Consider the following 14,451-nt stretch of genomic DNA (forward strand, 5'->3'; position numbering starts at 1 on the left):
TTGAGCAAATACTATTTTTGCTGCAATTAATACATATAAAATTAAGCATATACATTCTTTCTCTCAGCTTTGAAGATCATATAGGAGCCGTGACCAGGGGGGCTTTTGCCCAGTTTCGGCCCTATTTGACCGAGATGCCCTATGCACAGTCACCCATGCGCTCGTGACCTCCCGGTTAGACTACTGCAACGCTCTCTACATGGGGCTGCACTTGAGGACCACTCGGAGGCTTCAACTGGTGCAGAATGTAGCCGCGCGAGTTGTGATGGGAGTTCCCCGATACTCCCGTGTAACACCTCTTCTCCGCAAGCTGCATTGGCTTCCGGTTGCCTTCCGAGTGAGATTCAAGGTGCTGGTGATGACCTATAAAGCCCTAAATGGCTTGGGCCCGGATTATCTGAGGGAACACCTGCTGCCAGCATCAACTTCCCATCGTCCTGTGCGCTCCCACAGGAAGGGCCTTCTTAGAGTACCGCCGGTGAAGGATTGCCAGCGGGTGACTCCCAGAGAGAGGGCCTTCTCTGTGGGCACGCCTGCCCTCTGGAACCAACTTCCGATGGAACTTAGGACTGCCTCCGACCTCCGCTCATTCCGCCGGGACCTGAAAACTTGGCTCTTTGATTTGTCGGGCCTAGACTGAGGGGTTTTAATTGGGTTTTAATGTTTTAATTTTTTTTAAATTTTGGGCTCTAAATTCAATTAATTGTTTTAATTAACTGTTTTAAATCTTCTAATTTTTGTATGGTATGATTTTAACTGCCCTGTAAACCGCCCTGAGTCCTATGGGAATAGGGCGGTATATAAATCAAAATAATTAATAAATAAATAATTTCCTACTATGAAGGAATGAGAAGAGTAGCAATCTAGAACAGTTGGGATTAGATGGATTGTTGTTCTGATCTGAAAAAAACCCCTTCTTCCTCAAATGTGAAAAGCAACAGAAGATCATTTTGAAACCCTAGCTTACATTTAGGCTATGAACGAAAGAGCAGGTAGCATGGACTAAAAGCTCAGCAGTGTTATTGGGCTGGTTCAGAAAACTTTTTTTAAAAAAAAAGCCTCGCTGTTGTGAAAGAATGTGTCACCCTCCATCCTCAAATCACACCAGATTGGGGCTAGAATGTTTTTTTAAGGACACAATATATTTTAACTACTCAGTGTTAATTTTTATACCTGCCTATTTCTTCAGCCAAAGACTTGGCTCTGTCGTGAGTATCCTGAGAAGAATTCTCACTAGCCATGTAGCAAGTTGTTAAAAGACGGCCACACAGCTCCTGGGCTTCCTTTGGTATATACATTTCGTCATTTACAATTCTCTGTACATCATTCAAAACTGTCTGATCTGAAAAAAAAAGACAAGGGGGCAGGGAAAAGAGGAATGTGGACAAAACGTTATTTTCACATTTGCATTTAGAAAAACATAAAATTGAAAACCATTTATTTCACTTCAGAAAATAAACCCCTGTATTAAACAAAACTATTTAATTTAAGCCTGCTTAAATTTACAGATCAACGCACATATAAATTTACTTCTATTCTGAACAAGTTACTTAATCATGTTACAGCAGAAGAAGATAGTATCTTAAGTACAAAAGATTTACAGATTTGCACAAGACCTAATTAACAACAACAACTTTATTGTCACTTTGAATGTAGACCAATTGGCATACATCAAGGAGTGTATATTGGTCACCACCTCCAATATACACTCCTTCTTTGTGGCCAGCTCAAGTTTCAGAACGTCCATTTTAGTCTCTAAAATCAGGACATACATGCAATAATATTAAATTTGAGTGAGAGAATATATAAGAAACATTTCTAGATTTCAAAAAGTTAAAGAGTTAAACTTTTTATTATTCTGATACAGAATGTTCCTATGCATTTTACTCCAACATAGAACCAATTATTTTATATATTTACAGGTAGTCCTTGACTTACAAGCACAACTGAGCCCCAGTTAAGTGAGTTTTGCCCCATTTTAAGTGTGAAAAAGTCATGTTATTTTTTTCATTGCCATTGTAACTTCAAATGGTCACTAAACAAATCGTTGCAAGTTGAGGAGTACCTGTCCTCCTTTGTTTTTAAACACCCTGCTTCCATAAGAGAGACAAGCACACGTTATAATCTTTGACTGAAATCAATTGCACTAAAAAATTTAGCCTCGGTTGGATATTTTTTCCTGTTTTCATAAAAGATTGTGGATAATGAAATGCACTTTATAGAATTTATATAGTATGGCAGGTTATTGACATGAAATTAGCTTAATACAATTAAGTTGAATGTAGGGAGAATAAGGAATTAATAAAAAATAACACAAAGTTAATATATAAGGTATGATAATGTTGCATGCTCTGTCAAGCAGCCAGTAATCAGTGACAACATGGTTGGAAGAAGGCTATTGTCTTTAAGTCTGCCTATGAGCCTCATATATATATTTGGCTGTTAGTTATATAAAAAGACAGGACAGGACTGGAATACATGAGATGAGATGATAACCTTTTTTTCACTGTGGACACACTGGTCCACGTTAAAAAAATAAAATTCTGTTGCATGCTCTCAAAAGAAAGAATATATCTACCCATACACATACATAACGTACATATACACAAGCTATATGCATACATATATATATCTACAGCCATACATATAAATATTAATCACTGTCCATTTTGAACACATAGCAGAAACAGGAAACTTGAGAATTCACAAGGTTGTTATTATATGGAACGAAACTGTGGCTGAATCTAGATGTTCTGCTTCAGATACCACAAAGCCTCCACCCAGAAGGTAACAAGGAGAACAGGTTGTGAAGAGGATGTGTAGCGTCCCAGACAATCCTGCAGATCTTGCTCAAGCTTCGCTTAATATGTTAGAAAGGACTTGAGAAAGGCGCAAAGAGATGCTGGCTATGGAACAATCCAATTAGAGAAGGCATAACCCACAGCTGTAGAGAAAGAGGCTCAGAAGGGGCCCTGTCCCTAACTACTCAGGCTGTAAAGAGGATGCAGTGAGTGAAATGTTAGCATCTCTTTGCCCAATTTCTCAAATCTTTTTGACATACCATTACAGCTAATCACAATAAAAAAAAATGGACCCAAGGTTCAGTTTAACTTTTTCAAAGACACAAGTAGGGGTGGGGTGGGGTGAGGGAAATCATACCACATATGGTAGCGGAGCAGGTTTTGAGAGTACATTCAGAATACTTTCTTTGTTTTTTAGTGATGGCATGCCTAGTTTATTACTATACTTCTCTTTTCAAATGTCAGTAAATTTTGCTATTAGCTTTTAGTAATTATAATATTGGGAGTCACTGGGGATCTATGCATCGCTGAAAACACAAGCTGTGGTATGTCCACGGAGAAGCAGAGGAGATTATTGCCAGTACCACTTATAACTTCATTGTTTGATTTCTCCTCCTCCCAACTTAATAATACAGCAGCATTTCAAAGAAGACAATAGCCAATAGCAATTACCTCAGGGAATTTTTGGCAATCAATACTGTAATTTTCTCCAGTGTAATTATATTTATAAGCAGATATATTATAACACATTATATATTGCAGGAAAAGATGTATGATTCAGAACTCAAAAATTATTGAACCCTTTGACCCTCCAAACAAAATGCTCCTTCCAGAAAGTTCTAGATCTTTAAAGCTAATTCCATCCTGTTTAGTTAGCAAATGCTCTAAGTACAGAAACATATCACCTATGTAGTTTTCAAATTGTGTGGCAAAAAGGCTTGCTTGAAAACGTCTTGGAAATATCTCAGTGAGAAGACTGGTAACAAAGGACCAATCTCAATGTATACATGGTTGTACTTTGACAATAAAAGTTCAATTACTTCCATTTTGCTCACACCATTAATTTTTTTTCTAGAAAACACAGCTGCCATAGAGCACTGGACATTTTAGGTTATATGTGTTATACAGAAAGACTAAAAAGTTAGACGTAACTATTAACAGTCTAACCAAAATACAACATGGAATAGGTGGGCGTAGAACTTCAATTTTCAAGAGGCAAATGTGCATCTTTTCCCAGCATTGTATTACAGCTGTTGAAAGGCAGCTGCATGGTTTTAAGACAAGATGCAGTTGCTTTAAGAAGTTGTCAACAGATGTTATATCCCTACCATGTACTTCAAAGAATTCTATTTTCCCTTTCAAATCCAAAGCACTGCACAGCCTTAATTATAATTACATGACACAATATTATGAAATTATAACTTCGTAATACTGAACCATGGTGAAATGCTTAGAGAATTATTTGCGGATATACTCATTTAATTTAATTTAATTTAATTTATTAATATTTCTATACCGCCCTTCTCCCGAAGGACTCAGGGCGGTGAACAGGGCAAGAATAAAAATACAGAATTACAAAAATTAAAAAATGATTAAATACATGCCCACTAAAAACAATTAATACATAGTAAAAACCCAATAAAATGACAGTAAAAAACCCACCAATCCCCCATCAGGCCAGGCTGGCTTGTTCGAACAAGTATGTTTTTAGATCGCGGCGAAAGGAGCGAAGATCGGGCGCCGTCCGGAGCTCAACCGGTAACTGATTCCATAGCTCCGGGGCGCCCACAGAGAAGGATCTCCCCCTGGGGACCACCAATCGGCATTCTCTGACCGGTGGCACCCTGAGGAGGCCCTCTCTGTGGGAACGCACAGGGCGGAGGGAAGTTGATGCTGGCAGCAGGTGTTCCCTAAGGTAATTTAATGGTCAAGGGTAACTGGTTCAGTTCCACCTGTACATTTCCTAACAAAGTTAATGTCAAACAATGTCAAAAATGATGGAGCCAGAGGGACCAAGGACGTAATTCATTTTTTAAAAAAAATCTATATAATCAATGAACAAATTAAACACAGAAAGGGTTTCCTAGAATTATGAAAAATGGCATAGCTACAACTAACCTTTGGTAATCCGTACTGTTCAAATGCACTTACTTCCATTTTTTACTGCATAACAAATCTGAAGACACATGGAGTAGACAATGCAGGCTGCAGAAGAACTGTCCACACCACCACTAAGTGGCAAGAAAAATCCTCCCTTAACAATCACAATAAGGAAACCAAATTAGAACATTGTTGGGAACCATGTATTCAATTCTTCAAGAGTTGTATCTTCAAACCATAATTTTATTATTTTGACATTATTTAGTTCTAGTTGCAATTATCCATTGAATGACCCATAATTATTAACATCCAAAATGAAGGTTAATTTACCATTTTTTTAACCTATTTAAAAAACAGATGTAGAAAATATTATCTAAAATCCTGCAGCTGTAAAGGTAAGACAAAAAGAACCTATTAGTTTGTCTGAAACTATCTACTATTTGGATATTCTCTTTTCATAACTGTCTCTCTGAACAATGACAACTAAAGACACCCATTACATAAGAATATGGAAGAACTGTCAGAACTGGCCACACTTGGAATACTGCATCCAGTTTTGGTCACCACGATGTAAAAAAGATGTTGAGACTCTAGAAAGGGTACAGAGAAGAGCAACAAAGATGATTAGAGGTCTGGAGGCTAAAACATATAAGGAATGGCTGCTGAATTGGGTATGACTAGTTTAATGAAGAGAAGGACTAGGGGTGACATGATAGCAGTGCTCCAATATCTCAGGGGCTGCCACAAAGAAGAGGGAGTCAAGCTATTCTCCAAAGCACCTGAAGGCAGGGCAAGAAGCAAGACAGATAGAAAACTAATCAAGGAGAGAAGCAACCTAGAACTAAGGAGAAACTTCCTGACAGTTAGAAGAATTAATCATTGGAACAACCTGCCTCCAAAAACTGTGAATGCCCCAATACTGGAAGTTTTTAAGAAGAGACTGGACTCCCATTTGTCTGAAATAGTATAGGGTTTCCTGCCTGAGCAAGGGTTTGGACTAGATGACCTCCAAGGTCCCTTCCAACTTCTTCTTCTTCTTCTCTTTCTCCTCCTCCTCCTTCTTATTATTATATTCCCTTTCCCACCCTATCAGCCTTTCAGAATTATGACTCTTAACAGATAAATAACCTTGTAAAATATAGTGTGTAAGCGCACACTATATAAATGTACTTGGTAACTGTATTATCAGCCCAACTAAATTTGCAAACCTACTTAAGGCAGGAATAGTGCTGTAGCAAATTTAGTTGGGCTGATTATTATTATTATTATTATTATTATTATTATTATTATTATTATTATTATTATTATTATTATTATTATTATTATTATTATTTGTATACCGCCCTTCTCCCGAAGGACTCAGGGCGGTGAACAGGGCAATACATGTTAAAAAGACAGAATACAAAAATTAAAAAACATTAAACAAAGTGCCCAGAACTCTTAAATAGGTTAAAACACATTTAAAAGTAATAAAAAACCAACCCCCTCCCATCAGGCCAGGCCAGCTTGTTCAAAGAGATACGTCTTTAGATCGCGCCATTTAGTTACTAATATAGTTACCAAGTACATTTATAAGATCTCCTGTATGAACTCAAGATAAATCTACAAAATAAAGTGTGCCTGAGTCTGCTGCTTTTCTCTGCAAGTTCGTAGTTTCCAGTTGACTTATTTTCTAATTAAAAGGATCTTTAGAGAGTGGGGGCAGGAAACTTAGTAAGCTCCAAGGGGAAACATTGGTATAGAAATTGCCTCCGCCTAACAAAAAAAAGGACTTAATTTGGAAAAAAGCTTACCAAATGGAGTTTCCTCCATTTATGAGAGTATGCATAGCGTGCTCTTAATTTCCAAATATGCCTATTGACTGAAAGATTGGGGATCCCAGCTTTAAGTTATTAGCAGATGGACAATGCTACAAACACAAGGCACCACTCATCACAATCCCAACTCATGCTGCATTCATTTACTTCATATATGTCAAAAATTTCAGATGCAAAGCCACTAAGACAGGGGTGCCAAACTGCCAGCCCACAGGGCCAGATACGTCATGCCGAAACCGTACCCATCCCGTTGCCGGCAATGGAAAAAAAGTTGTGATATATCATGACATGTCACATGATGTTGCGAGTTTGACACGCCTGCACTAAGGCATTCTCCCTTTGCTCCGTGTAAAGCCCTCTAATATAATAGGGAACTATGTTTTATGGAAAGGGGGAAGAGAACAAGCTCAGGCAGCAAGACTTTTTGCCAATGGCCAAATGCTCATGCCCAAGCTCTTCCAGTGTAAAACCAGTTTCAATTTCATTCCAACTGCTCTAGAGCCAGATTCAAAAGTCAAGCTGTCAAAAAGATAATATATGTAGGTGATGAGTCAAATCATAAACAGCACAAAGGCAGCATATGTAGGTCCATTAAGCCACTCCCAAGTTTCTAGTTAGACATACATACATACATACACACACACATACATATATTCCCTTCTTTCCCCAAATCTTCATACAGATTTTACCACTGTTTAGAACTAGAGTCAATAAAAAATTAAAATCTTTACCTGTTTACTACACCTTAAATAGTCCCAAAGCCAACATGCTGGACCTAGGCTGAAATTTTAACAGCAGACATATTTTAAAACAAATACAAAAAGTACACTTTCACAAAATCATGTCATTTCTCTTCCTGGAATCACAAATTACCATTGTGAATGTTTTATAGTAAAGCAATACTTTGTTTATGCTGAGCACAATTACCCATTATATACAGCCCAATCATGTAGGATTACTCAGACGAAATTCCAAAGAGCCTAGGTTTTCTTCAAAATTCTTTTGCCCTTGCTGCACCTGAAGGTTCTTACCCTAAATGAAAAACCCTTCCTTCAAGAAAAGATAATTTCCAGAGGCATATACCATAGGACAGAGTTTTCCAATGTTCCCGGCTTTGCGGACTAGCAGGGGGAGGGGATGATTCATGCAAGCGGCTAGCAAGCGCATGAGCAGCTTCATTTCCGTGAACGGCGTGCACACATGCCTGCCGCTCACGCAAATGGAACACGCATGTGCTCGCCCAAGTGAGGATGCGTGCGCATCCACACATGCTCACTGGCCGTTTCCACAGCCCAGTTGGAAACCCCTCACAGTCCAGTAGTGGGCCATGGTCCACAGCCTGGGTATCCCTGCCACAGGACATCCTTTTATGTAAATTTAAATTGGGATTCTTTATGGATTATGCAGATGTTGCACTAGTTAAGTAGTTAAACTAATTAAACCCTTATTTGTAACACAGAAACCTGGCTAAGAGAAGCGGATTTTCCACTCTACTAATTTTGTCGACAAGATCACTCCATGAAACAGATGATTTGAACGAAAAAGAATGAAGATGGAGTAACTAAAGTCACATGTCCTTGGTGCAGGCAGAGCCATACATAACCCATTTTTGCCTACCTGATCTCTTCCTCAGGACTATGATACTTCCACTGGATAGGTTCACTTGTAGGTGTGCAGATATCGTCAGAACTTGACAATGCAAAGTTTACTTTTATTCTAGGGTAAGGAGTCACTTTGCTTGCCTGGTCAGTTAAAAAAGAGAAATAATGTCATACCACACAAATGACATAATGTTTTTCAGTAAAAGCCATGTATCTGACAGTTCTGCTTAATGCTCATTGCTTGTAAAGACTTATGCCTAGCACACAGTGTTGAACTTATTTATAAGGAGAAAAAAATGAAAACACAAGCAAGAAATTCTTACTGCTAAGTTTCGGGATGATATTTCTGCTCTGTAACTTCTGACGTCTTCTAAATCCAAAGTGGCAACAAGAACTTCCTGAAAAAAGTGACAGAGAAGCTGATATCCTTCTAGGTACATTTTCAAAACCATTTTTCACTAGAGGTCTATAGTGGAACTGTAATGTAACTAGTTATATAGTTTATATTGCAGGCACAGAAGCACTTTGAGCTTATTTAATCCTGCCTATACTGATAAAATTCCTGTTGTGTGTCAACACTCACAGATAGTATTCTTTGAATAATGTAATGTATATTAACCAACATTATCAAGCACTGCACCCCCTGCTAGAGCATTACTATGTCATCCAGTGAAAACTGACGTCCTTGGGCAATTGTAGCACCATTCATAGATATCATGGCACATCCATCATAATACAAGCGATCACCATCACAGCCTTTCTGGTTTGCCAAGACATAGATTCCTCCATTCTGGAAAAAGATATATATTAGTGTAAATGCATGTGCTGCTAATTACAACAACCTTTCCTCTAGACAGTAGAGGAAATGTTTTGCAATCTTATTTAGGACAGCACTAAACACCAACTATTTCGACTATCACTGAAGCAATCCAGAAGCACAGTAATGTTTACTTTTAGGGAAAAGCAAGCCAGTACATGTCAACAATTCATTTTACTACAGCTGAACAATCGTGAATCTGTTTTAAGATTTGGAAACCTTTAATAGGTACAATGCAAATCTGCAACTGCAACCAGTTACATAGAGATGATTTCTGGTCACAGAAAGTTATAAGAAGTTATAAGGAGAAGATGCATTGACACATCACAGTGTCTTATTTCCATCACCATGAGAGCCTCAGGATAATTCACAAATCACCCTGAGTCACGTTACAAAAATTTTAAAAATATCACATGTAATGTAAAAACATGCCAGGAACATACCTTTGCTGTTGCAGAATTTACCAACTCCACTCGGGTGTGTGCTTTTCTCAAGACGTGGTGACTTGCAGAGGAATTGGTGAAGATTTCCACACCATCAATTCCCATTTCAATGTGAGGGCTACAAAATAAATAGCAAGCAAATAAATAGCTTGCCTCCATTAATCCAAAATATTTTACTATTATGACATACTACAAAAAAGAGTAAAAGAACTGAGCAGTTAATGGAATTTGTAACCCAGCAGGAGTTTCCCGTTTGTTTGAAAAGTACACACTCAATGAAATTCTCCTTGATTTGATTGTCTGACTTACTAACCATAATGGCAAGCCAAAACTTAATTTTAATGCTATGTTTGAGGGGTGGAGTTGGGGTGTATGAAGTTAAAGATTTCTCCTCTTTGTGTTGCTGGAATTGTTTTATAAACCCAATCTGCAGTTAACAGTGAAAGCTGAAGTAACTGGAGCGTCTAAGCAGCCAGCAACCAGCTTTGGAGAAACCTGCCTACCAGATACAGTTGGGACCAACAGAAGCTGGAGAATATGTTGGAGATACAGCAACATATAAGGTCAGTTTTGGGGATCAGCTATTCAACTACAGCAATGCCACAGATCAACTATTGTGAGGTGCAGAGTGCAAGCCTGGAAGCACCACCAATCAGCCGTTGGGTCTAAATGATGAGCACCAACAACAGTGGAACTGAAAATTTTCATGGGAGTAGTAGACATATACCCAGTGGCATCTGTAGCTTTCTCGTTCAACTTGTCAGAGGCGCTGATGTCAGATCTACAGGGCCTCAGGGTGATGGAAACCTAGCATCCTTGAGAGCAATGAATGTTATTACTCAAGAAGAAGTGGATCATCTGGAGCCCTTTCAGTCAGGTTTCGGGACTACAAGTAGTACTCAAATGGCATTGCCTGAGCTTGTAGATGATCTATAATGGGGATGGTGCATCCATCCCAACCCTCCTTGATCTCTTAGAGATGTTCCATACTACTGATCATAGTAGCATTTTGGATGATATGGTCATTAAGTCCCTTCATTCAGCATGGCCATAACTTTGAACAGTCACTGAATGAAAGGTCATTAAGTCAAGGATTACTTGTACATTACAGCCCAACAGTGAGATTATGAGTTTACTTGGCTTTTTTGTGATTGCCCTGGTGTTAATAGGTAAAGAAAGATAAGGATCCTCTGAAGGAGTCAGTGGTATTAATATATAAGGATATTCTAACTCTGTGGTGGTGAACCTATGGCACGCATGCCACAGGTGGCACATAGAGCCCTCTCTGTGGGCACGCGCGCCGTCGCCCCAGTCCTAGGCCTTCAGCTGGGTTTTATAAAATCTTTTTGCTTTAGGCCTCCGCAGCCGTGTGCAAAAAATAAAAGGTTCAATCAATCAATTTCAACTTGTCGCGGGGAAAAAAAAGATCTCGCAAAGTTGGAATTGATTGAACTTTTTAGTCCCACCCAGTCTGCCGTTACCACCGCAGCCACGCCCACCCAATGGACCACACCCACCCAATGGGCCACGCCCACCAGGCACCCAACGATACATAAGTGGGGTTTGGGTTGCAGTTTGGACACTCGGTCTCTAAAAGGTTCGCCATCACAGTTCTAACTAATATGAATATATATCCCTAGTAATTATGGCATTTCCATTTGGACAACAAACATATATGCATGGTACATCTAGCAAACTTTGGTTTGTTGTGCTTTGTTTTAGCAGAAGCCCTGTGAAAAGAACTAACAAAAAATTCAAAATTAGGCACTGAAGAAACAATATTCAATTTCTTAAAAGATTTCTTTGTGTACAGAAATTAGTGCAGTTAACACTTCTAAACAAACTATAAAGAAGACTTAAGCCTATTCCTTTTACCTGGTTGGTATCCATAATTCTTCACAGATTTCAGTCCCAATGCAGGTATCCAAAGTTGCAAGTACTGCATCACCAAATGGAACGCTGTCCTAAGATAAAGAATGTGGATGGACCATCAGAGATGAAATAAAAGGGATCCATAACTGGAAATATGATCAATAGAAATGAAGATATTTGTCCCAAGTATGATTAAGACATATAGTGTGCTCAATATCCAAATGCAAGGAGAATTACCCTGCCAATCAGAAGCATTGGGGCAATAACTCAAACGATGTTGGGCAAGTGGGAAGGGAAAATGAAATATTTAGCTGCAGGTTTAGATAACTTATATTCCAGCCAAGATTCTGAAAATCTAAAAATAGTTAATTAAAATCTTGTTTTTAAAAATCCCTACAAGAATACTTTCAGCCCCAGTTCTTGATGAAAAAAGGTGGTCTTCACCACATTTTAGGATGTCAAGAGTATGAAGGCCGTCTGAATCTCATGGGATAAGGTTTTCTAAAGGGATGGGGCTGCCATTGACACAACATGCTTCCACACTTTTCTCAGACTCCCAAGAGGAAGGAATCTGCTGATCTACCTCCAAGCTAATTCACGTAATGGGTACATTCTAGTCAAAGACGATGGTCCCAGAGAAAAGATGGCTCCATGCCGCATAGGGCCTATAGTCAGAACTTTGAATAGTACTTGGAAACATGCCATCAGCCAATGGGCTGCTGCTGGCTGCATGCTCCTAAAGTGGCTCTCATCTGCTAGCACACAGGTCTGCAACCCGTGGCTACGGAGCCGCATACGGCTCTTTCAGCCATCTCCTACGGCTCCCAGTCCTCTGCCATGTGCAGTCCCCCCAAAAAAAATGTGCGTACATGCACGCCATGTGCAGTCCCAAAAATTCAAATATGCAGGGTAGGTGCATATCTCGCCTTGGCTCCACTCTTCAGTCAAACCTTGTTCTGCACATGCGTGCATGTACGCGCATGCGCACACATTTTTTGCGGCTCCCAGTTTTTCCTTTTGTGAGGGAACCAGTTCCGAGTGGCTCTTTCACTGTTTCAGGTTGCTGACCCCTGTGCTAGCAAGTCGGTTGCTACATGTTATACCAATTGAAATTTTCAAGTAGCCTTCAAAGGCAGCCCCAAGTAGGAATGGACTTTTGTCTTGCTATTATTTTCATATGTTAAACTTTTCTATTTTGTATGTAATCCAATCCAATCCAATCAAAATTTTATTACAGTCATAGACTTGCATATGTGTAAACCAAGAATCTGCTGCTATTCAGTGTTGAATTTCAGCAACATGAGTTTTGGGAATTCCAACAGATAGAAAGAAAAGATTCTGGGGCTGCATTCATTCTGTAAGCAACAGGATGACTGCCCGCATTATACTGCTTTCTGAAACCAGAGTATAGCTCCATTAAAAACATATCATCTATCCGGTATATGTCTGTCAGGTATATGTCTATGAACTGAAGCAGCTTTTTGGAGGAGAAGTAAAACATTTTCAAAGGAAAAAACAAACCAAGATAGAAAAAATACTATTAGGACTACCAGCTATAGTCAATCTAAATGCTATGGTATGGATTTTATGTAAGTCTACTGTAAGCTTCAGGTATAAAAATATTTGGTAATTATAAATAATACAGTACTTCCTTATGTTACTAAGAAGCAAAATTAAATATTTAAAACTTACTTTCTTAACTATAAATAAAGGCTGAACTGACTTTTTAGATAAAGCCCTTATTTTTCAAAACAGGCACATGCAGTATACAATTTTTTACATCTTGCTAGTAAAAGATCTATCACTTTTAAGAAAAGTTTAGGAAAAAAATTAAGCAGCCCAAGGTTTATTTCAGCTTTTGCTTTAAGTGCATTTCACAGATATCAGCAAGTAATTAGGTCAATGAACTATTTTTATTTAATTGTATCTCAAAAGTTAAGAGAAATGAAGCAAGATTAAAAGTTATTGGTTACAAACTGCAATTCCAAAGAGGCTAAGAAAATCATCATCTAACTTGTTATCTCCCTATAATTGGATCACAACTCCAAGAATTCCCAGAGGAAAGACATGAATTTCATTTCAGCCATTTACCTAGACCTTCAGAAAATTAAAACAATCTTTACTCACCCTACCAGATGAAATATTATACGAGCAAACACTTGTTTGAATATGGCTAAATAAACAAATAACTTTGGCTATAAAGGGGCTTTAGAATAAGTGGGATAAGAGATATAAGTAATATGGTATTTTTTGATAAGATACAAAATGTAAAAATATTGGGATGATGAAAGTGGAAAAGTTTGAATTTTAAAGACAAATTTAGTTTGAAAAGATTTAGGATTAATGAATGATTGAAATATTGAGGGAAAATTAGGCTTAATAAGAACTTTGAAAAAATGATATATAGTGATTTAATTTTTACAAATAGAAGTGAAATATAAATTGATTAGAAAAGATGTTATAGATAATGTTATGATACATAAATACTATAAGTAGTATAGTATTTCTATATGAAATATGAAAATACAGGGATGATATATTTAAGTGGAATATTTGGATATTTACATGTTAATTATTGAGAAAATTATGATTGATAAGAATTGTTTGAATATTATGGAGAAATTGAGCTTAAACAAGATTTATGAAAATAAGACATATGGTGAATCAATGACTTTTATGAAATTAACATAAGTTTATAAGGAAAAAATGCTATATATGGACGCTATTATTGTTGGTATAAATATAGAAGAAAATGTTTTTATTTAATCATTTATATATGAATTTAAAAAAGCATGTAAAAATGCAAGTACAAAAATAGGGACCACTACGGTGGGAAGGTAACAGCGTTCCATGCGCCTTTGGCGTCTAGTCATGCCGGCCACATGACCACGGAGACGTCCTCGGACAAACGCTGGCTCTTCGGCTTTGAAATGGAGGTGAGCACCAGCCCCTAGAGTCGGAAACGACTAGCACTAGCAATAATATCAAATATCAAAAATT

The 14,451-nt window shown here is 38.0% G+C and overlaps 1 protein-coding gene across 4 annotated transcripts in view; it reads right to left on the reverse strand.

Moving 5' to 3' along the window:
* The window catches only part of NADSYN1 (NAD synthetase 1), a 40,265-nt gene that overhangs the window by 15,587 nt on the left and 10,227 nt on the right, over nt 1-14,451 (reverse strand). For all 4 annotated transcript variants that reach the window (XR_014491550.1, XR_014491551.1, XM_083355256.1 and 1 more), the window contains 8 exons: nt 11,455-11,543; nt 9,580-9,697; nt 8,978-9,109; nt 8,643-8,717; nt 8,336-8,460; nt 7,450-7,498; nt 4,953-5,055; nt 1,174-1,342 (listed from right to left, as the gene is read on the reverse strand). Coding sequence is in view for 2 of the 4 variants with exons in the window: in XM_083355256.1 (XP_083211382.1) it covers nt 1,174-1,342; nt 4,953-5,055; nt 7,450-7,498; nt 8,336-8,460; nt 8,643-8,717; nt 8,978-9,109; nt 9,580-9,697; nt 11,455-11,543 (860 nt within the window). In the remaining 2 variants the exon portion in view is untranslated. The remainder of the gene's footprint in view (nt 1-1,173; nt 1,343-4,952; nt 5,056-7,449; nt 7,499-8,335; nt 8,461-8,642; nt 8,718-8,977; nt 9,110-9,579; nt 9,698-11,454; nt 11,544-14,451) is intronic.

The sequence above is a fragment of the Vipera ursinii genome (genome assembly GCF_947247035.1).
Source record: "Vipera ursinii genome assembly, chromosome: 1".
Classification (NCBI taxonomy): domain Eukaryota; kingdom Metazoa; phylum Chordata; class Lepidosauria; order Squamata; family Viperidae; genus Vipera; species Vipera ursinii.